The 24037-nt window shown below is 37.3% G+C and overlaps 3 protein-coding genes across 4 annotated transcripts; 2 read left to right on the top strand and 1 right to left on the bottom strand.

The window, feature by feature from the left end:
- Positions 1-852: 852 nt before the first annotated feature.
- Positions 853-4411, top strand: LOC104107336 (cysteine proteinase 3). The gene is made up of 7 exons (XM_070181236.1): positions 853-1118; positions 1577-1698; positions 2545-2660; positions 3038-3111; positions 3214-3478; positions 3656-3787; positions 4036-4411. Exons 1-7 carry the CDS (start codon positions 919-921, stop codon positions 4207-4209), a joined length of 1083 nt encoding a protein of 360 aa, XP_070037337.1. The 5' UTR covers positions 853-918; the 3' UTR covers positions 4210-4411.
- A 142-nt stretch (positions 4412-4553) lies between these two features.
- LOC104107335 (protein FIP1-like) lies at positions 4554-13541 on the top strand. Of its 2 annotated transcripts, none has more exons than XM_009616100.4 (14): positions 4554-5108; positions 6187-6278; positions 6351-6455; positions 6599-6648; positions 7395-7461; positions 7996-8068; positions 9726-9781; positions 9965-10061; positions 10286-10370; positions 10695-10757; positions 11320-11379; positions 11970-12062; positions 12850-12912; positions 13010-13541. In XM_009616100.4, exons 1-14 carry the CDS (start codon positions 5059-5061, stop codon positions 13094-13096), a joined length of 1041 nt encoding a protein of 346 aa, XP_009614395.1. In that variant the 5' UTR covers positions 4554-5058; the 3' UTR covers positions 13097-13541. The 2 variants fall into 2 exon arrangements, with proteins under 2 accessions (XP_009614395.1, XP_070037338.1); XM_070181237.1 differs by lacking the exon at positions 4554-5108 and adding an exon at positions 5963-6040 and having other exon boundaries at positions 6351-6508.
- A 101-nt stretch (positions 13542-13642) lies between these two features.
- On the bottom strand, positions 13643-22082 carry LOC104107333 (uncharacterized). The gene is made up of 15 exons (XM_009616098.4): positions 21736-22082; positions 20976-21221; positions 20299-20423; positions 19953-20163; positions 19628-19753; positions 19304-19560; positions 18670-18777; positions 16326-16467; positions 16071-16236; positions 15693-15850; positions 15276-15599; positions 15042-15116; positions 14843-14912; positions 14582-14739; positions 13643-14344 (listed from the first exon to the last, which is right to left on the bottom strand). The coding sequence occupies exons 1-15, from the start codon at positions 22000-22002 to the stop codon at positions 14195-14197; spliced, it is 2583 nt and encodes an 860-aa protein (XP_009614393.1). The 5' UTR covers positions 22003-22082; the 3' UTR covers positions 13643-14194.
- Positions 22083-24037: the final 1955 nt, after the last annotated feature.

The following is a 24037-nucleotide window of genomic DNA, read 5'->3' as shown; positions in this document are numbered from 1 at the left end:
TAAAGGATAAAGTTGTAAATATCATCGAGTATTAACCTAAATAATCGCTTATTTAATCGTTTAAATTAAATATAGCTAACAAATATATAATATGTGTATTTCATATACATTATATGTATAATCTTATATAGAGGTGGTCGACTGAGATGTATTGAGTCAAGATGAACTAAAATTTGGGTCATAGTCCAACCCGCCTAACTCTTAGCACACTTTAATTAATATGTATGTTTTCTTATGAAGTGTATAATTACTAAATAATATTTTTTTCTTTTGTGGTCATATATAACATATCAAAAAAATAAATAAATTATTTCTAAGATATTTTGACAAAATTACTTATGGATCAATTTGGGCTAAAAATCAACCTCGCTTTAAATGGGTTGAGATGAGTTAAGTCAAGATGACATGAGTTTAATAAATGGGCAGGTCAATAACCGGCTCAACTTTGAGCGGGGCGGGCGAGTCATTTGGGCTTTGGCCAAATTTGACAGCCCTAATCGTATATAATCAATATACAGTCAAACCTCTCAATAATAATTTTGTTTGTTTCGAATAATTTTTATTGTTATAACAAAGTGTTGTTACTGAGAACTATATTATATTATAACATGAAATTTTAATTCCAAAAAGAACTTAACCATTATAGATAGAGTGTTGTTACAGAGAATATAGTAAAATTTGATTGAATACTCGTTAAAAGAGTAAACATTTATATAATATAATCAATATATGCCGACAAAAAAAATTAAACAATAAATTTGACCCATTATAAAATGTCATGTCTGGGCCTTAAATGGACCCCACTTAAATAGAGGACAAAACCCACCTGAATAAATTCTCCACTATTCGACCAGTCTTACCATACACACACCCAATCCGTATCATTCCCTTCCCCACATTCTCTGAGAGGAGGTTCCAATGTCTCGTTTCACACTCCTACTGGCTCTCGTCGTCGCCGGTGGCCTTTTCGCCGCCGCACTAGCCGGACCGGCAACCTTCGCCGTTGAGAATCCGATCAGGCAAGTCGTTTCCGACGGTTTGCATGAGCTGGAGAACGGAATTCTCCAAGTCGTGGGCCAGAGTCGCCATGCTCTCTCCTTCGTTCGCTTTGCTCACAGGTATGATGATATCTACAAGGAAATGAGATTTTTTATTATTTGCTTATTAGTAGTGGAGTATGTTTTATTTTGAGTTTAAGTTCTATATATGCAGTGAGCATAATTTTTTTTTAACATAGTCAGATAATTATAAATAAATCTCCTAATACGCATTAGGTGGTATTGATGGGGTAAATTTTCCTTTTTACTGTGATATACTCCCTCCGTTTACTTTTTAACTGTCATGTTTAGCTTTTGAGGGTCAAACTATCTAAACTTTGACCAACAACACTACAAATTATATTACTTTTCGTATAGTTTTCAAATATCTAAATTTTAATTTTAAAATATTAAAAAAATTTAATCCTATTTAGCTTCAAAGATTAGTCAAATTGATTCTCGAAGTGATATATTACAAGTAAAAGTGAATGAGGAGAGTATATAACTTAAATCGTTTTGTTTTTGGGATGTTATTTAAGGTATGGGAAGAGGTATGAGTCAGTTGAGGAGATAAAGCAAAGGTTCGAGGTATTCTTGAACAATTTGAAGATGATTCGATCGCATAACAAGAAAGGACTATCATACAAACTCGGTGTCAATGGTATAATTAATATTATAGCATAACGCTAAAGCCATGCTCTTTTCCTTTTTTGCTTTTTCTCTTTAGCTTAAGTGGAATCTTAATTTGTTGATTTGGAGATAACAAGTTATAGTTTAGTGATTCTTTTATTGGAATACTCTTTGTTTTTCTTCTTCTTCATATGGTAAGACAACCTTTTGGATTAAGATGTAATTATTATTATTGTTATAAGATAAGGTAACTATATTTTCCACTGTAGTATCAGTATGGTATTTGTAGTTTTCATATTTTATTACTAATTAATTGGTCTAGTTGCCTTATCATGTGTGGATATTTCATTCATAGTGTGTGGCTTGTGGGTACCCTTTCTCTCTCAAATCAAAAAACTTTTGTTTTCTTTTTAATTTTTTTTGTTTTAGGTCAATTCAAAAACTTTTCTCATAAAAACTAATCTTGCTTAAAGACCAAAAAAAATCTAAATTGAATTCTTATTTCTTCTCTATTCATTCATTTTTGGACATAAAAACAAAATCATAGTACATGGAAAGAATATAAGCACCTAAGCATTACAACAACAACATACCCAGTATTATCCCACACCGTCGAGTCTGGGGGTAAGTGTGTACGTAGGACTTACCCCTATCTTGTGAGGGTAGAAAGACTGTTTCCAATAGACCATCAGCTAGCACCATATTAATGAAAATAAGCACCTAAGCATTGGACTGCTCAAATGAAAAGTTTTTACAACTTAATCTAGTTGTGTATAGATTCAACAACAAAAGTTAGATAAATAAGTATGCATTTTATGCTTGTAAGTTCTATTATATATGGCCCTCATTGTTTATTGATTATTATGTTTCATAACAGAGTTTACCGACCTAACATGGGATGAGTTCCGAAGAGACAGGTTGGGGGCAGCTCAAAACTGCTCTGCCACAACAAAGGGCAATGTCAAGCTCACTAACGCCGTTCTGCCGGAGACGGTATATGCACTCAGAACTCCTCTGTATCTATTTCTCTGAGTTACTGATCTCTAGAGTTAAACTACTTTGTGATGATTTATTATTTCTAAGATTGTGGAGTGCTCTGAGTTTAACTGCTATATTGCTATAGACAGGTAAACACTAACTGCAGAGATCATGAATAGTGATCCTACAACAATAAATAAAATCCTCATAAAAAATACCACTAGATCGAGCACCAGTGATTTTCATATTCTGGTAAAAATCTTGGCTAATTGATCGAAGTGGGTAGCTCCAAACTCCAGTAGACTAGCGAGCATGTACTGAGTTAGTGTACAATTGCTTGCAAAAAGAAGTTTTTCTTTCCTAACCCCAAATTTCCAATTTCGTAATTATAGAAAGACTGGAGGGAAGATGGGATTGTAAGCCCAGTCAAGAATCAGGGAAAGTGCGGATCTTGCTGGACATTCAGGTGAGAATTAGTTAGAATCACATCATTGGACTCTTAAGTTGTAATTCCTGAAATTGCACTCTTAAGCTGAACTAATGGAAAAGGCATATGTCGATTTGGCAGCACTACTGGTGCACTAGAAGCAGCATATAGCCAAGCATTTGGGAAGGGAATCTCTCTATCTGAGCAGCAGCTTGTGGACTGTGCTGGAGCTTTTAATAACTTTGGCTGCAATGGTGGGCTCCCATCACAAGCCTTCGAGTACATTAAATCCAATGGCGGTCTTGACACTGAAGAAGCATATCCATACACTGGCAAGAATGGCTTATGTAAATTCTCATCAGAAAATGTTGGTGTCAAAGTCATCGATTCTGTCAATATTACCTTGGTAAGACATCTCCTTTCCTCTGGGATGGAACCAATCTTTGCCGGTGAATTATGTCGAGTGGATTCCATTCGTTAACTTGTTCAGTTTTTAAGTCATGAACTTATGCTTGCGTTGCTGCTTTACATCCTGAATGGTCAATAAGCATCGGTTGGATTCCATATATATGTGTAATTACAGGGTGCTGAAGATGAACTAAAGTACGCAGTTGCATTGGTTAGACCCGTTAGTATTGCTTTTGAGGTGATCAAAGGTTTCAAACAATACAAGAGTGGTGTTTACAGCAGCACAGAATGCGGCAACACTCCCATGGTAAGTCATCTGTCCTTAGGAACGTGATATGCAAATATAGTGGCATAGTTACCTAAATACAGGGCAAAGCTACAGCCGACAAAGGGTCGTCAGTTGAACACCCTTCACTTCACTGTTGTGCATATATATATATATATATATATATATATATATATATATATAAAATCTTGAACATCCTAAGTGAAATTCCTGACTTTGCTAAATAGGCATATATACAATATTACAAAAGTTGTGTGTTGCATTGGCAGGATGTAAACCATGCTGTTCTTGCTGTGGGTTACGGTGTTGAAAATGGTGTTCCTTATTGGCTCATCAAGAACTCATGGGGAGCAGATTGGGGTGACGATGGATACTTCAAGATGGAGATGGGAAAGAACATGTGTGGTATTGCCACTTGCGCATCCTACCCTGTCGTTGCCTGAGTTTTGAAGTTTGGAAATTGGTTTTTCCCCAAAGGAAAGTAGGGATAAATCCCACATTGTCCCAGTTGATGATACAACAGCATTCGAGCTCCGTTCTCAGTTTTATGTTCAAAACACGTATAGTACATACAAAGATGATATTGAATTTACAAAATTCCTGAAGCAAGTTATTTATACTCAAGTTTAAATGTTTTTCTTCTTATTTTACGTTGGTTCCGCTTCCTCATATAGCCGAATTTAATTTGTTTGATTTTAGGTGTTACAGTTGTTGTTGGCCTTAATTTAATTGCTTACCATTGAGCCATTTAATAAAAAGATCCAAATGTCAGAATTAGGAACGAGGATGATTCACTTCAATTGGATGTAACTCACGAAATAAATGGACGACATGGCACAATCTGAAACTATTACCGAAGGAAGAACATATTTTTGGAAAATAAATTATTCTTACTACTATATGGGAAAAATTCTTCCTCAGGCTTGATGTTCGCCACAAATTCGAAACCCTCTTTATGCTTTCTCGGTCGAGTTCGTCTCACAGGTCTTAGCTAGTGTGATTATCTCTCCAGCATAATTTGCGAGTAGCTAATGCGGGTTCCTAATTTACAAAAAAACTATTGATAAGTAATACTAAAATTTACTGCAAACACGTTATCTAGAGTATTTATTAATTTGGCGTAAAAAAAATATAAGAGGAGAGTGGCAAGCATGGGGAATAAAAAGGAAAATTTAAAAATAAAATAACAAAGAGAGAGAGAGGAGAAATCTCCAAACTGGATATAGAAGGAAGCACAGTGGTTCTGTTTTGAACTAGAATTTCTGCAAAGCGAATTTCTCGACGAAGAAGAAATGTCCGCAGAAAGACGTTCTTCTTCTATCTACGAAAACGAAAGCAATTTGTAAGCGCTAATCCTCCAATCTACTCACACCATAAACACAATTCTCTACATATGCTACATTTTGATTTTGCCAATATCATTCCTCATCCTCAGTTTTCAGTTTTTAATTTCTCATTTTTGATGCCGTACTTTCAAAGTTGAAATATCGCAATGTTTGTTTATTACTTGTAATTCAGTTAATTTTTCTCTTTATGCTGGCTGAAAATTTAGTAAATACATGCTACGGCAATTTCTGCAAATACCTAATTGTGAATTCTAACTCATAAAAGTGGCTAGCATTATGGTGAACTCTACTTTAATAGAACAAAGTGTTGTTTGGCAAGTGACTTATTAGGATAATTATTTAAAATTCTAGCAATGTTTCAAGAGATTTTAATTATGTTTTCCCCTTTTCTGTTAATTTCGTATCACTGTCTATTATGTTTCTTTCATATAATCAACTAAACAAATATATTTGGGTGTCATGATATTCAAAATTAGCATCTAGACTGTAAATTTTGAGGTATGTATGTGCATAAGGAGAAGAAGGGGAAACTTAGGCTGATACAATGATGATGTATTAAGCAAAATGGGGGTTAATTACACAAAAGATCACTCAACTTAAAGTATAGTGCAGTAAAATCATCAAACTTATTTTTCTAGCCATAAAATCACTCAACTTTCCGTTAAAAAAAGGGCAGCCCGGTGCAATAAGCATCTCGCGTTCACGCATTGTCCCAAATAGGGCCGCACCTACCCTGATGCAAGCATCAGTGGCTTATTTCACGGCTCGAACCTGTGACCTATAGGTCACACGGAAACAACTTTACCGTTGCTCCAAGGCTCCCTTTCACACTCAACTTTCACTTGATTTCCTAAAGTATCATTCTTGCTGTTGCCAAAATCCAGTGAAGTTGGCCCGAAATCACCCCATTTCACTGCAATAATTTATGGTCAGCTATATGACTTGCTAAGTGAAATATACTGTCCAAATTAAAGTTATCCCTTCTCAAAAAAAAAAAAAAAAAGTTATCCCATTTTTTTACTTAATATTGGAGCTTTCTTGCTGATAAAAGTCCCTGCTTCTTTTTAACTGTAGGTTCCTGGACATACTGGATGAGGCACCACTTTTTGGTAATAGGAAGCCTGCAAGCCTGATTGGGAGTGTTTTCTACTGTATCTTATTGGCAAGTAATACTACTTCAATTCGGTGTGCAAATTAGTCACTTATATGGGAGCTGATTAATAACAAATTCTAGGCAGGTTTTGCTGTTTTGGCTGTGGGAGCTACATGGATATTTCACCTGATCCGGGGATTAGTTTTCCAACTTCTTTGCAGTTGTAATGTTGCCCTCTTAGTTATCACGGGTCTGCTCCTATGAAATTATACTCTTCGGTTTATACTGTTTCATCTTGGCCAAGTTATGAGTTTAAAATCTCTTTCATCATTTGTATTTTTCCTGTTGTTGACTTTTCTCTAATTGCTGAACATAAATATTCAATATCTGCAGGCATTTTTCAGCAATATCTGGAATACCAAGTCCAGAAAATACGGTTGCAGGTGAGTTTTCCATTATGCATTACTATATTTTTTTTTTGTAGTTTTGATGTCAAGAATGGCATTTTGCCACTATAATTCTTGACCTAGAGGTTGTGCAAGGGGAGAAAAATAACACAGGGGGTCAATGATTAATGTCAGCGCTACCTCATTGAATATAACTTTCTTTTCTCTCCTCATGTCCGTCCGCTGCCCCGTTCCCCCAAATCGACATGTACACAAAAGAAAACAGAATATTAAAAACAATCTCTCCCTAAATCATTTTGGTTAATATCATATCATATTTCTGTGAGGCTTTGTGCATATATTAAAGTTCGGTATGGTGCCAAAACATGCATAGCATTAAAGTTGCTCCACTTTCTGGTGTAAGCCACTGTGCATTCTTTGTATCTTCTTAATATGGTGCTACTAGATAGTTAAAGAACCTGACAGATGTAGGAAGAAAACCTGGTACCCAATCTACATGAGACTAAAGTTCGCGTGTCCACTAGCTATCTTGAGGTTATAAAGGAGTACAAGTCAGTTGACCAAGGTGACAACTTCTCTGTGCCATTTTCGCATAAAACTTTTTGGGATTCTGGGTATCTTTCTTGTCGAGAATGGAGGACTTGTATGCACTACTTGGATGACAATTAAATATTTTTCTTATTAAGATTGACATTTGCTTGTTTCCTTCTTATTTTCCCATAATCCAATCATCTGTTGTGAAGTGTCGAACTTTTGAAGTGCACAATGGTTTAATCTTGTAGGGTTACTGCGTTTTCAGCCAGAAGCTGAAGCACATTATTCGCCTACCGTTTGCGACAATTGCATATGGTATATCTCTACTTGGTTCTTTAGTTGTGTTCAGCCTTTTTTTGTGTACCATCCATTTTTTACTTTGTCTTAATCTCTAAATTTAACGTCAAAACAAATCTTGCTGTAGTGCTAAAATATATTGTTTACATGCAGGACTGGCTTGTTACAGTTGAATTGTGTGTTTTAGCAAAGCAATACAATCGTTTCCTTTTTACATTTATTAATTTGCATATGTGAATATTTGTGATGCATTAAATCATTCAAAATTTCTACCTTCTCAATGTTCCATCCCTTACTTCCTCGTAAAGAAGGGAAAGTACAATCAAGTAAATCTTGGTTAATCTGAATATTATTCTAGTCTTCTAAGAAGCTTGCTAATTTGCAAACTGTGATCCCTAAAGATAATATCCACAGCCTTTTGTAATTTGAAGAACACTTTGGGGAAGCACTAAGTTTGAATCTCCAACTTCCTTGAAGATTACATTTCTTCTACAATTATTTATATTTTTCAATCTGTACTTCCTATACTTAAAACACTTCGAACAATTGTAGGAACTGCTGCAATGCTGCTGGTCATGGTTTGGAATCCAGATATTAGCATCCTCTCCATATCCGCACTACTCAGGTTCACCTGCTAAGAACACTTGTGCCTTTTTATCCTCTGTTTTTTTTTTTGCAGCTTCCTGCATATTGAGATGTTGTGTAGCCAATTTTAGCTGAGAAACTGGCTCCGGAGTCCTTTTCCTTTTTGAATAAGAAATGTCAAGTTTGCTGCTGTTGAGTCTCCCACATCGGCTAAGGGACGGGGAACTTGGTCTCCTTATATGGCTTGGGCAATCCTCACCTCATGAGCTAGCTTTTGGGGTTGAGTTAGGCCCAATGTCCATATCTTTATCATGGTATCAGAGCCGGACCATCCCAATTCTTTGTTTCACCGATGTTGGGCCCCCATATTATATTGTCCATGATCCAGTTGGCAGGCCTGGGCGTGGGGGCTGTTGAGTCTCCCGCATCGGCTAAGGGATGGAGGACTTGGTCTCCTTATATGGCTTGGGCGATCCTCACCTCATGAGCTAGCTTTTGGGGTTGAGTTAGGCCCAATGTTCATATCTTTATCAGCTGCATACAGGACACTTTTGTCCTTGGTGCATTACAGTCTGTGGATTCGGATTTAAGAATAGAATTCTTATCATAGAATTTTAAGTTAAATTTTTGGACAGTTAAAGCAACCAGAATAATGATTACAACCAGTATTTTTGTTTACGCTCGATAGATAAGTAATACCAAACATACCATGGAAGAGTTGACAGAGAGATCAAGCCTCTTTTTTTGAGAAAGTGCAGAGAGATTGAGACTCTTAAATGGACTTTCTTGGAGCTTGGTGTATATTTCATGGGCTAAACAAAGGAGAAAAAAAGGATGAAGGAATGGATTTTCATTATATTTTTGTTTTGCTTTATTTTGAACTGGAAGAATACACAAAATAACATCTTCTACTCCAAACCTGAAGAATTTAGACACTGAATGTCCTGCAGAATTTTGTGAGAAAGAGCCACTTTTAATTCAAACTACCCCAGACAACTGACGCATGACGAAGAGTAAAATAAGGCAGATGGGATTGCTACTTCTACCTTTGTTTCAGCTTAGGAGCTCCAGTTCAAGGACTGAAATCAAATCAAAGTGGATGTGAACTATGAAAAGTTTCTATTGATCCAGGCAAATGAATAGGCCAAATCTGTTAATTGGGTCCCAAATCATTGGGGTTGCATTTTCTAATAATGAGTCAGGGCCTAAGCGTAGTCGGTGGCAATCTTCCTGGTGATATGCAGGACAAACATCGTCATAAGTTGTCCAAGTTACCAAGAATAGTTCCTTTTCACGAGTAAGAAACCGATGTATTTGCATAGGTCGCCTTTTCCGTATATGAATTCTTAAAAATGGACTAATATGATAGATTTGTCTGATATACAGTACTACCGACTCATAACAATCCAAATGGGTCTTAAATAGTTAAATGTCATTTATATGAGTAATAATTACTCTGAAGGTTGAACCTTAGGCTTGATCTAAATGCAGTTTCGAGGCCAGTCTTCAAAATGTTCAAGGCCTCAGCCAGATGTTAGGTGTAGCCATTTACGCTTCTATTATATAGAGAATGCTGCTATTGAAGCTTGCATTATTCATTGTGGTGGTACTGGAGTAGCTTCCTATAACTTGATTGCTTCATTGTAGCCTTGTGTTTCTAATTTAGAGGTTTGATGCATTTTCCACCACTTTTTCAGGATAATCATGCTGGTTGAAGTAGTCTGTGTTGCTTCTTTCATGACTCTCTATATTGGTGAGAGACCTCCTTTGTGGTTTTCCTTAACAAGACTCATTTCTCCACCTATATTTTTATAGTAAAGCCCACCCATGTCTCCCTACAAAGAAATTGCCTATCGTAAATTCCTAAATTTTGTATGTTATTAGGAAACATATTTAAAAAATGACATTTGTCAGGCTACACTTTCAATTGTCACAGGTTATGTTCATCAATACAATTCATTTCATTCCCAGCCCGATGTTTTGAAGTCACTTTATTCTCCACTTCAACCATCAAGTTCTTTGGAAGGACTGAGGTACTGCATTAGATTTACGCATATGAGTTTGTAGAAAAATCTTAGACGCCATAGTGGATGGATTTGCCATGAGTCCCCTGTAAAATAAGGAGCTTTGCAGACGCAGTTTTTATTGCACTTTTTAGCCCCATCTTTTTATTGTCAAAGCACATTACTCTTTCTGAGTCTATTAAGTGTGGAAGCTAATAATAATGATGGTTACCCGGGAGCCTTTTGTTGTATAGGTATCAAGATGGTGGTCGACTATCTGATCAGCTCATGACCTTATTGCAATATCAGCAAGAAAATATACACTTTCTGAATGAGGAGGTATGTGTTGATAAAGAAAACTCTGATACTCTTTCTTTAGAAGGTTCCAGGCATGTTTCATTGCAAGAAGAGAGTAAGGAAGGAACCGGTTTGAGCAGCTTTAGTCTTACTAGTTGGTGCATCAAGTAGTTAACAGCGCATACAAGTCATGTTTGGAAAGGAAGGTGGAGTTCTACACATTTCTAGGTCTTGGTTGCTGCAGGATGTGTCGATCTCTTGTGGCCAAAATAGGAAATTGAATAGCATTATGATTGGAAATTAGTCCTTGTTTCTTGTGGAATTATTTCCTTTATTTCTCTGAATTTTGATGTTTTTCTCCTTTAGATTCTAGGATTACAAGAATCCTTGAGCAAATATGAAAGGTCTAATGATGGGAGTGCACCTCAGGTAAGCTTCTCCTTATCGAAGTTGTTTTGCTATAAGAATCTCCTACCTGTATTCTCCAGAATAGAAAGAAGAATGTAACTTTTGACTGCATAGTGAGTCATAATTAAGCTATAAGTCAGTAAGGAAAACAAATAATTTGAGAAGGAGAAAGAAACCTGTATCAAGTATCATAAATCTGAAAGTGGTAAACATTCTTCCGCACTTCCCATTTTATAAGATCTCGGTGAAGGTATTTTCTGTTTAAGATTATGAAAAAAGCGCTTCACTTCTGTTATTGCTGTTGCCCAAGTTAGCTGGTAACAACCGTCTGAACAAGTTTCCTGATGACAAAACCAGGAAAGAAAGAGATAAAGTCATAGATGCTGAGCATGACATAATATACGCCAGCTGTTGCTTGTTTTATATTCTGTAAGATGATAATGTGGAAGCTATGTTATTTTAGTTCATTTATTGTGGAATTATTCAGTAATGAAAATCAACCATCTTTGTGTGGTAATACTCAATTGCTATTAGAATTTGAGCTATGAATATGGTGAAAATAATCAGTCACTTGGTTTTGCAGGTTGATCTTGCCCACTTACTGGCAGCTCGAGACCAAGAATTGCGCACACTTTCAGCTGAGGTATTATTGGGGCTTGTGGTCTTTTGGACCTAACTTGTTTCTTACGAAATTAAGTGCCGCAGAGATGGAAGTACTTTTATCATGTGCAGAACTAACATGTAAAGCAGTAGTTCTAAGAAACAGACTGTGCAGAACTAACATGTAAAGCAGTAATTCTAAGAAACAGACGTAGTTGCTCAGGGGCATATCCATGTGGCATCCGGGTGCTCTACGTTGTGGCATCTTATTTCAAACTCTTGAGAGTAAAGTTTATTTGGATCAGTTCTAAGTGGTAGTCCATTTCATATGACTCATGCCTTACTGGAATTATAATCTCACACTGATGAAAAATACTCTCGCTGATTTCTTTACATGAGGTGTAACCATGGTGGTTGTTGTTGTTTGAGGTGTAACCATTGCTTTTGAGTCCATATGTTCCTTCTGTTGATTTCCCTGATTCTGTTTGGTGTCCGTGGAGGGATTTTAAGGACTAATAGAATTTACTTGTCTCAGACATTTGATATTTCTTTCTTTCCAAGTAGAAGTTTTACCTCAGCATTTGTTGTCCTTTTAATTTTTTGGAATTATCTGCTGAAAGATTTGTGTTTCAGATGAATCAATTGCAATCTGAGCTTAGACTTGCTCGATCTCTAATAGAAGAGAAGGATGCTGAGATGCAGCGCATCCGAAGTACAAACAATCAGGTGTGTTTGAAACTATTTTGGAAAATAAACTTTTGGATTAGTGTAAATACAAAATATTTGGTGTATTCAGAGATGGAGTTGCTTTTCTTTATGGAGAAGTGTCATTTTAAACGTAAGTTGCAACTTCGTGCTGCTCTTTTGTCTTCTTTTGCTGCAACTGTTGCTTCTTTGCCATTAAAAATGAATATGATGTACCAAAAGAAAAGTCAAAGTATTTGGCTAAGATGTAGGCTTTAACAGCCGAAAAGAACAATTCAGATTTGGAAGACATCATTCACCACCAATGGGTGATACCTTTTTGTATTTTTTCTGACCTTGGGACGGTCCTTGCTTCAACTGGTTACTTAGTTTCTTGGCTGTGATTTACCTAGGTGCTCATGAGTCCTACAATTTTCAGGCCGAGTAAGATTCAAGTTAAATGCCGACATTTATTCCACATCTACATTGATTTATAGTATCGCTCATTTATTATGAATATGATCAAAACGTTCTGCTTTCATCTGAGAAACATTTCAAGGTTCTTGTCTAACTTGAGATTATTATTCCGGATCTGCACTTAATTTCTTGTAATTTTGTATATTAAGCAAATTGACTTTGCTTTTCTTCATGCACTAAATTAGTGGTTATAGCTAAATACTAAATACTGTTATTCTAACTCCATCATCCATCTTTAGTATTTGGATTTCCATAATCATGCTAGTTTCTTTTACACCAAAAGGTTAGCATGATATTTCCTTTTTATCTGCTTTTTTTTTTCTTCCTGAATTCGATTTGGTGTTTGTAACAGTATGTAGAGGAAAATGAGAGGCTTAGAGCTATTCTGGGGGAATGGAGCAGCCGAGCAGCTAAGGTAGTCCTTTGATAATTGCTACAATGTTGCTTAGTAGTTATTATCTTTCCTTTGGTTAAAACTAATACATATACTATTGTCGTCTGCTGGATGAAAGCTTGAACGTGCTTTGGAGCTTGAAAGGATGTCAAACTTGGAACTGCAGAAAAAAGTAAACTCACTGAAAAGCCAAAGGCATGACTAAGTTCGATCAAGATAGCTAGCTGCTTGGTTAGCAACTTGTCACCTCACAACACACCAGCCGATTCTCTGTCTTCTTGGCTAGTAGGTCGAAGGGTAGTTTCGACAAAGATGATTACTTGTTAGTCTGTTACATAGGAGGATGCCGAGGTCCTATCTGCATATATACAGACGATTCTATGTTGATACAACGTTTTCAGCCTTCACTGCCATGTGTGGGTTTTGTGCACATTTTCTTTTTGTTTCCTGCTACAATGATTTTTGGAATTCTATCTCTTGACAATTTTGTTTTCCGGTAGCTCTAGGACTAATACCATTTGTTTCTTTTACCAGTCCTCATGATGGTGCTAGACATTGATATTGTGGTCTTCAAATGTATGAAAACACAAAGAACTCGGGATCTTGAGAAAATGAAGCACTCAACTGGATGTTTTTCCTCCTCTTGGAAATATGCATAAAATCAGTAGCATACTTCAGTGGAAATAATCCTTCCAAGCAGAATTGTTACCAACCACAACTGAAAAAGCAAGAGTCACTTTGACAACTGAGGTAGAAACACACTTGGGGAACATTAAAAAACAAACTAAGGTTTTCAATCATGTTACAGGCTCCAGAGTCCAGACATGTAAAACCATACTGGCAACTGGGATTGTGCATCTTGAAGTTCTATCTCACCCATGGAAAACACTCTAGTTTATATGTCCAACCCTCTCAACCCCAGAAAAAACTTTAAAAGGAAAAATACACATCAATATGGAGATGATGCTGGAATGTTTCACGACCCTAAAATACAGTAAGAACCTTAATAGACCATGGAAATATGATACATCTCAAAAGGTGTAAAATTAATAGACTGGGAGAGAGTTGGGAAAGGGGCAGGGGCTTTGGTCAGACATTCTAGGTGTAGCTCTTTGGTGGGGTGATAAAAAGTAAAAGAGCTCCAAAGTCCAAACTGGCTCAGACATACTTTTGCATAGGTTACATGGTACCAATAGCTTTGCTAGTATTGTTCTTCTCTTGATACACACTTGCATAAATCATCAAGAGTTAAGACTTTGACAAGAAATTCTACTTCAAAGAGCTCTGCATGTACTGGTTTCACTCACAACTGGGAAACATGATTAGTTTCATTTAGGAAGAGACAGCCGAAGATATAGTTGTAGAAATCTTTTCCTTTAACAGTTTCTCCTCCACCACCAAGAGCTTCAGTATCGTATTTGACTGCCCTACCACAGTCAGGGCAGTAGGTAATCTGCATCCAAAAAGATATGCATCTGGCTTTAGAGTTCATTGCAGATTGAGCTTAACGAGAGGGTCATTTACTGTCTCACTAAGATGACAATGACACAGAAAAATAGCAAGCAACAATATCCATAACCATATTTACAAAAGCAAAGATGATCAGTGACAAAGTCATGCTTTGAGCAGTTACAGTTCAGAAACTACCAAAATCGGAAAATGCTATAATAGAGGTAATTTGCTGTCATACCTCCAATAATTTAGGCTGAAAATGGCAATCAAGCATGACATCAACCCCATACATCGCCCTAGATTTGCTATGATGCATTTCTGGATGCACAACAGCAGCTGCTTCAAAAGCTGATTTAATCATACTTCTAATCCTTGAATGGATATCCAGCCAGTTAACTGCAACAAAGACAAGAGAGTGAGACTAGTAATTAAATCAGTGTCCTGCTAAATCCACATCAGACAGACAGGAGGAAATCGACGTATTGAAAAATACCCTCACCCTCATGTTCCTTCTCAAATTCTTTCACAAAATCTGGTGTATTCATATGGTTCAACCTGCCTCTGTAGTTCTAGAGGAGAATATTACGTTAAATGTCAAGAACCGAGTCAAGGAATGAAATCATGCAATTACATCATACTCAAATTAATTATGGAGCTGTGAAATCAACAAATAGTGGAGACAAGTAATCAGTACTTACCATAACAGTGAAATGAGTCTCGTATTCATCAAAGCTATGTTTCTCCAAAGTGTATGTGTTATTTGCCAATCTTACCTGAACGGAAAATAGAAACACAATTAGCGAGAGACGAGAAAACAGTTTCTAGAAAGGCATTTTATATGTACAACATAAAGTATTATCATAGTGAAACAGTTCTCTTTCCAACTTCTCGAACACTAAGACAACACCTACACCAATGAAATATGCACATACCCAGAAAACTTCTGCAAGGAAGATCTCCAGGGGATTCATACTGCGAACCAAAACAATATAGCGGAGATCAAATTTTCTCCCTTTAAATAGAGCAGGATGCTCAATGTACTTCTGACCGATTTTTGGGCCAGTTTCCATGAGACGGATAATAGCAGATAAATTGCTAGTTATTGTCGTATCAATAGTTCTTGCCATGTTCCATGGCTTCAAGATCCACAAATTGTCTAGTTTTTCTCTTTCACGTTGGTGAAAATCTCCAATAAGTTGAGTTAGCTGTGTCTCAAGATTATAAGTAGGCTGAAGCCATTCGACCAATCCATGAGCCTGTTAAGAAAGTGGACTAAATTTAGCATCAGCATTCTGCATAAAGAACAAGTGCTAAACCACTGAATATAAAAACATGAAATCTATGATGACCTTCTGAATAGTTTCCGCTAAATGATGTTTCATAACCAGGCAAGCCTCAAATGGAAATTGATTTATATACTGTTCATCATTTAGTCCTGCTGCCTTCTTTGTCTCCTCATCTATCTGCATGCTTGTCCATATAATGTCTGCATCTTTGGGCTCAGTTGCTATAAACACCACCAGTAATGTGAAGTTAATACATGTAGAGTCTTGAGCCAATAAAATGTTCATAAAAGTGCACTCAAACCACCAGTACACACTTTCTTGACTGTAAGCAATATGAGAGTGCATGAACATTAACGACCTAGTCCAGACAGTGAAAACGACACAGAAACAGTCAACAATCTAATAAAAAGGAAATACAGTGGCATCAGAATAAAGACATACTGATAACAAACTCAGGACGAGTCAGATATTCTTCCACTGGAGGTATGTCAGTGTACACGCGTAAAGCACTTCCATCACCAAGACGCAGGCTATTTGTAACTGATGACCCCTGTACTGGGCTGACAAATTTGTTTGATTGCAACTTGTTCTTGTATTTTTCATATTCCTGAAGAATAATGGAAACCAAATTTCATGTTGAGCATCTATATCCAGTTACCAAGATGAACAATCAAATCTGAATAAGTAAATACATACTTTGAGAAAATAGTTTTTTGGTGTATGGAACCAAGCAGTTAGGCGAGCAGATCGCTGCTTCTCTTCCCCAATACCAAATAGATAATCACGAGTGCACTCATCACCTTCTCGAACATCGTCAATCGGCCAAAGAATTGAGTAGCTAAAATCATTTAAAAATTAGTGAAGTTTCATAAATATATGGAAGTTAGCAAAGTTAAGTTTAAACGCATAATAACTTCATCAGAGAAGCAGAAGAAGGGCGTATGCCAACTATGTTTTAATTCCCTCATCAGGCTTTCATTGGAAAAGGACCTTCAGCCTTCGGCCATAGAGGAGACTATGAGAAGGATAATATTCCAATATTCCCTTGAGTAGGATATGTTTGTTTTCCAAAATGGATCTTATTTACAGGCTAAGGTTTTCCCAAGGAGAGTTACTTAGCAACAAACTTTTTCCTCAGATCCACCTACTTTAATTGGAACAAAGGAAAAATAAGTGATACCACATGGTGTTTATTGATCTAGAGAAGGCATATGACAAGGTCCCTAGGGACGTTCTTTGGAGATGCCTAGAGGTGAAAGGTGTGCCGGTAGCTTATATTAGGGCGATAAAGGATTTGTATGATGGAGCTAAGACTAGGGTTAGGACTGTGGGAGGTGACTCAGACCCTTTTCTGGTGGTTATGGGGTTACACCAAGGATCTGCGCTCAGCCCGTTCTTATTTGCCCTGGTGATGGACGCACTGACACACCATATTCAAGGGGAGGTGCCGTGGTGTATGTTGTTCGCCGGTGATATAATTCTAATTGATGAGACGAGAGGCGATGTTAATGAGAGACTGAAGGTATGGAGGCAGGTCCTGGAGTCTAAAGGTTTCAAGTTGAGTAAGATCAAGATGGAATATTTAGAGTGCAAGTTCAGCTATGTGTTGGGGGAAGCGGACGTGGAGGTGAGGCTTGACTCGCAAGTCATCCCTAAGAGATAGAGTTTCAAGTACCTAGGGTCAATTATCCAGGGAGATGGGGAGATCGACGGGGATGTCACGCACCGCATCGGGGTGGGATGGATGAAATGGAGGTTAGCGTCTGAAGTACCAAAGAAGGTGCCACTGAAACTTAAAGGTAAGTTCTATATAGCGGTGGTTAGACCGGTCATGCTGTATGGGCTGAGTGTTGGCCAGTCAAGAATTCTTATATCCAAAAGATGAAAGTAGCCGAAATGAGGATGTTGAGATGAATGTGCGGGCACACTAGGCTAGATAAGATTAGGAATGAAGATATTCGGGAGAGGGTGGGCGTGGCTCCCATGGACGACAAGATGCGGAAAGCGAGGCTTAGATGGTTCGGGCACGTGCGGAGGAGGAGCCTAGATGCCCCGGTTAGGAGGTGTGAACGGTTGGCTTTGACAGGTACGAGGAGAGTTAGAGGGCGGCCTAAGAAGTATTGGGGCGAAGTGATCAGGCAAGACATGGCACAGCTTCAGATTTCCGAGGACATGGCCCTAGATAGAGAGGTGTGGAGGTTGAGCATTAGGGTTGTAGGTTAGGGGGTAGTAGAGCATTTTTTCCTCGCTGTTCCGGCTAGTCTGATAGTGTTTTGTCTAGGACTGCTAGCGGTTTTTGTTTCATCACACTATTTTTATTATTTTTTTCAATTTTTATTATTACCATAATTATTGTCCTTCCACTTATTTGTTGTCTCTTACGATGTTGATATTATTTGTCTGGTTTCTATTGTTGTTACAGATCTTTAGTCTCTGAGCCGAGGGTCTCCCAAAAAACAGCCTCTCTACCCCTCCGGGGTAGGGGTAAGATCTAAGTACACTCTACCATCCCCAGACCCCACTAGTGGGATTATTACTGGGTTATTGTTGTTGTTGAAAAATAAGTGCAGTGGCGGAGCCAGAATTTTCGTTAAGGAGTATCAAAATATATAAAAGTAAACATACCAGGAAATTAAGGGGAGTCAATACATAGTATATATACATATAATTTATTTTTTTACCTAGCTACACAGTGGAATTGCGCGGTGTCATTTGACACCCCTTCCTATAAGGTGGCTCCGCCACTGAATAAGTGATACGTTATTTGCTGTTTAAACAAAAAAGCATAACCAACATTTTGGATAGGTATCTGTTCACAAAAGTATAATAAAAAAGGATATACAATCTGAGCACTTTAGAGATTTATTCACAAAAAGGGCAAAACCTGAAGCCTGGGTACAAGAGGTATACGCAGCTACAAATCCCAAGTAGTCATCTAAACAAGGAATTTCTTGTGTACTCCAATATATACAAAAAGTCATTTACAAAAGAAGAACATCCAAATATGTAAGCAAGAATGCAGGTAGTTTAAGAAGAGAACCTCAAAGCTGATGCCAAATTGCCCTCCGGCATGTAGAGAAAAGGAGATACTCTAAAGTTTGGCTTGTCGCTGTGGCGCAAAGCAGAACCAAGTTCATCCATTACATACCTATGAGCACAAACAAACATGTTGATAAGAGGATAATACGCATATAAGCTTGAGTTCAGAAAACATTGTTCAGAATCACAAAAGCATTGTATCATATCATTATAGTCCAGCAACTTTGGCACAATCAAGTTGAAAGACTTCTTAGTTGCAATAGCAACTCTCACCAATTTAGTCAAAGAGTCAAGTTAAACATTTTACAAAATAGACAGAGGGATTCTGATCACATTGACATTTTTTAAATTCCAATTGCTAAAAGTCCAATAGTCTAACTTTACACAACTAGAATTCCTCCAACTTCAGCTCACAGAAAAATGTGCAATTTTTTTTAGATCCTGTAGAGTCTGTAGATGCAATCTTCAGAACCAAGCAAGAGAAAACAAGAAGCCCAAAGCTTCAAGATGCTGAGAATGCCTATTAAACCGAACTATTCATATTGCTTAGAGCAGATGTGTAAGGGAAGAAGGACACCACATGGAGATAACTTTGAGGATAATCAAATGAAATGGTAAATTTCTAGCTTGCATACCATACAGAGGTTTCATCAATCTTTTCTTCATCTGCAAGTCTATATGTCATCAAGTACAACCACATAGCATTTATGACACGATCTTCTAGAGGGTCTCCGGCAGCCCACTCAGGAAGACGTGGTTGCAACATTGAATCGACCACAGACTTCCCAGACTCCAATATTTTGGATGTGTTTACTCCATTTAGGAGAGAAAGATTAGGCAGGGCTTCAACAATTTCACCAGCGCTTTCTCCTAAAGGCCCTGGAATATCAACCTGTTCCATAGTTTATATAAAAATCATTATGTGCTCACACTAAAGCAGCAGTAGTTAAAAGAGGTACCTCCAGAGAATCCAAGCAACTGAATCCTTTAAGAAGCTGCAATAAATCGCTAAGAGAATTCTGGTCCAATGGATTTCCACGCAGATTTATGTAAGAAAGAGATGGGATCTCATCAGGATTAAATGCCTGAGAAAACCAAGCAGCATAAACAGGAAAATATTAGAAGGATAGAGGAGCAACCAATACATCGATAAAAGACAGCCATAGTTTCACATTATCTCAAAGAATCTTACTATTCTTGGGGGGGGGGAGGAAACAAAAGAGAATTTCATGATAAATTCAAAGCACCTTTATTTGGAAAGGTAAACGTAGTAATAGGCCTCACCTTGTTTATCAGATTGTGAATAGACCTGTTACTAAGGTCTAGAGATGTCACACTCTCCAAAGGATGATCTCTTTGATGGGCAAAGCCTGCATTTTCTTTGTCATAGATTCCACCACAAAATCCTAATGCCCACTCTCCATACTTAGATGTGAACTTTGAGTTGCAAATTTCCAAACCAGGGCAACCCTGAATGATTGCAGTCTCTGAATTACTATCCAAAGAAGGAAGAAGCATCAAATACTGCTCAAGCTTGCCAATAAGGAAATTGCTAACCGAGCATCAATTACTATTCCAAAAAAAACTCACTGCTTCATTGGACCTAGTTACTGAGCTCTTGGTAACTTACCTACGCTCCAAAATTGGATTATTGTTCAGCCAGAGAGCTTTAAGATTTTTGAGTCGGGTAACTTCCTTGGCAACAATCTCAACATCCTTCAGATTGTTGCTGCACAGGCTCAGTGCCAGTAAATTCTGATGCAAGAAAATTTAAAATTAAGAAATATAAGTAAAATAAAGCACCAAGTCAACATTGTTAAAAAGTGTGACAACAAACATAGTGAAAAGCCCAGACCCCACTTGTTGGAACTCACTGGGTTTGTTGTTGTTGTAACAAACATAGTGAAAAGCACCAATACACTAGAGGTGACTCATTGCATACAATTTTTGCCCCTATAAGATAACTAGCAGTTGCAGCTTCTAACACACTAATTTAAAAGATTTTCCATTATATGCATAATAAAGATCTCATAAAGAAATCTAGGCTAGCTATTATGTACAAGAAACCACAACTTGCATCTCTCATGCGTAGGGAAGGTGGGAAGAATCCTAACGCAAAGTAAGGCCATTAAAAGGGAACTACTTCTCCACGGATAAAACTCATGCTATCACAGGCACATATAAGCAAGCTTGCACAAGAACAGGGTTTGCAATTCCAAGTCCCGAGGAGCTACTTTGTTCCTATTTCTTTTTAGTTTCTAATTGATCAGGTTGATATCATAATTTAGAGCTATAAGGGAAACGTACAGGAAATTTATTAGGCAAATCAAGAGATAGAAGCATGTCATCATCAATGTCAAGTTCCTCAAGCTCCAACCACCTCGTAGCATCATCCCCGCCTTCTTTTATTTCTCTCTGAACTATTTCCACGGCACTCAGTTTAATACTATCCTCTTCGCCTGCACTGCCATCTACATCACCTGCTTCCTCAGCTGCACTATCTACACACATTAATGCAGCCATTCTTTCTGCTAAACCTGGAACTTCATACAACTGCATTATGAAATTTAAAGAAAAATACAAAAATTAATTGCAAATAACTGAAAGCATCGCCAATGAAATAACATCTACTTCATCACCAATTTTCCAGGATTAATTTAACACATGCTCACTAAATTTACTTGTTCTATCAGTAAAGTCATAAACCTATTTTTTGTCTCAGTAAAATCACAAAATTTTAATTTCTCCTGTTGTATCAGTAAAGTTGGAAAAAAAAAAGTTGTATCAGTAAAGTTGAAAAAAAAAAGTTGTATCAGTAAAGTCACAAAACTATTTTTTTCATCCCAAAAAATTGTTGTCCGTCACATTAAAGCCACTGAACTTTACTTGTAACAGTAAAATTACAAACTATTTTTTGTTACATTAAAGTCACTGAACTTTACCCTGTTATATGTAATGTACATAGTGTTTACGTATGTTTATCACTTCATTATCATGTATTTGATTTATGTAATGTATACATATGCGTAAATTACTCCATTTTTAGAGAGAAAACAGTTTTAAAAACCTGCTTATAAGCATCGGGGAGACGAAAAGTCCAAGCGTGATCAACAAGGAAAAGATTAGAGTGCTTAAGCATGAAATCGGAAGTGAAAAGTAGCCTCCTTTGGCGGCCATCTTCGAGCGGCTCAATTTGGAAAAAGTGACCGCCGTCGAAAGTGTCGGAGGAGAGCTTCTGAAAGAGAAGCTTGTGGAGTGACTGAGGGATTCCGGCGGCCGCTAGGAGTACACCGTGGACTTTAACAAAGTCGTCGTAGGATTGGATTCTGCTCATTTCTGCTGAGTTTTGAGGGAAAAGCTCACTCGCTAACTCTGTGGACAACGGAAAAAGGGTTTACAGGGTTTTAGATGGTAAGGCGCTGTTTGGGGGTTCGTCTTATTCCTCCCGATAAAATGACAAAAATACCCACCTATGTTTGAGAGTAGGTTAAATTTTTGTTCCTTAAATATATTCTTGCGCACTTTTGATCCTTGTCTCTGTCATTATATTTAACTAACTTTACTATTGCGAAGATTGTGGGAATAAAAATATTTTTATTAAAACACCAGAAAAATTCTATCAAATTCAACAAACTGTAATATCAAAAGCAACATCAAACACCATAAATAGCAAAATATGAAAATCTAATTTTTAAAGTACATGTACCCATTAAATTGGAAAGTACTTATCCCAAAGTTTTTATACTCAAGATTTGAACTTGAGCCATCTCACAAAATGTGAAATATTTTATTCATTTCACAATAATTTTTTGTGATTATATTATTATAGTAGTCTTATGTTATTTAATATTGTATTTGTTTGACCAAAAAGTGTAAATCTTTGATAAAACTAATTAATTTTATATAAAAAAAGATTAAACCTTGTTAATAATAATATCTTCAGATTTATAACTAGTCAACTCAAATAAAATCGGACAATGTTGGTAGAATGTTGTGTACATTTAATGTTTCAAGATGATTAGTGATGGAAGAATATCAAGCAATAAATAAGAATAAATGGCATTAACGTAAATAAGGAGAATGATTCACCAAATATTAAATGAGGTGGATGATTACTCCTTCTGACAGTGATGAGTGATAGACAAGTGTAATAATATTGGAACTATTCTCGGATCTGATGGAAAAGTGTGGAATAATAGATAATCGAATCTTCTTAGAAAAGTATTGTTTGTATCTTTCCTAGAGATAAAGTCTTCTGCTCAAAAAGTGCTCTTATCAGAGAATGTTTTTTCCTTTTTCCCCTATCTCTTTTTCTATTTATATGGGACATACTTCAATCAACCCTAAAAGTACAAATACAGAGAATATTCCACTTAAATATCCTATTACAAAAACTAGCCATTAGCACTGCCATTGATACTCGACCTCGGCCGTTATTGATTGCTCGGCTACGAGCCATGTTATCTACTAGTCGACCTCGGCCACATCGCTTTCCATAATAACGCTCCATGTTAAATCCCACAAAGGCAGATTTTGACCTATACAGTTAGTCCCTCCGCTTATTGATGTCGACCCTAGGCGACCTCGATGAGCAGACTCTGTTAGTTATGGTTGAGAAGTTTTTGGCGAGCATGTCGAGTAGTAGCGTTTCGGACGGGAAAGAAATGTGGCCTTCCGTGAGCTGCAACCTAGGGTCACATCGTTTCAGAATGACGTCATGTCATCATGCGTCATTATTATGCATTTTCCCGATACATTATATCGTTTCCCACGCCTCTGTCGTTTCGATTCTTGAGCTGGGTAACGACGATTTGCTTTCTCGATATTAATGCTCGAACTCTTATAAATAGGGATACACAATCCTTTGATTCACTCTTTGCATTTTAAAAATCGGACCTTTATATCTTCTTCTTCTTCCTTACTCATTTAGACTCCCTCTTTTCTTGATCTAACTTCATATTCTTTCTTTCACTGATTTTGATGGCTCCTGCTACTCTTGACTCTTCTGCGTTTACATCTCCTCTATTCACAAACAAAAATGGTTAACGTGTCTTCCAGTTCTGGGGGGTACCTGACCCTGTTCCTTTGGCAGTGCGCATGCCTCCCCATGATGATGGGGCTGCCATTATTGCAGAAGATGAAAGCTTTCCTATAGTGAAGGAATTAATTCCCCGTAATGAGAAGGCTAGAATTGACTTCTCAAAGCTGCCCAAGGACGACCTGAGGCCGTGGAGTCTGAGATGGATGTTGCTGCCCTTGCTAATTTCAGGGCGAAGTTCAAAATTCCAGCCCACATCGATCTAGTCTCATCTGGTAGTAATGTGGTGCAGATTTATTGCCTCGGGTATTGTGTGTTCTGCGCATATTCG

The sequence above is a fragment of the Nicotiana tomentosiformis genome, chromosome 7 (assembly GCF_000390325.3).
Source record: "Nicotiana tomentosiformis chromosome 7, ASM39032v3, whole genome shotgun sequence".
Lineage (NCBI taxonomy): Eukaryota > Viridiplantae > Streptophyta > Magnoliopsida > Solanales > Solanaceae > Nicotiana > Nicotiana tomentosiformis.
Note: the sequence above shows the minus strand (reverse complement) of the source record. Positions and strands in the feature narration are given on the sequence as shown.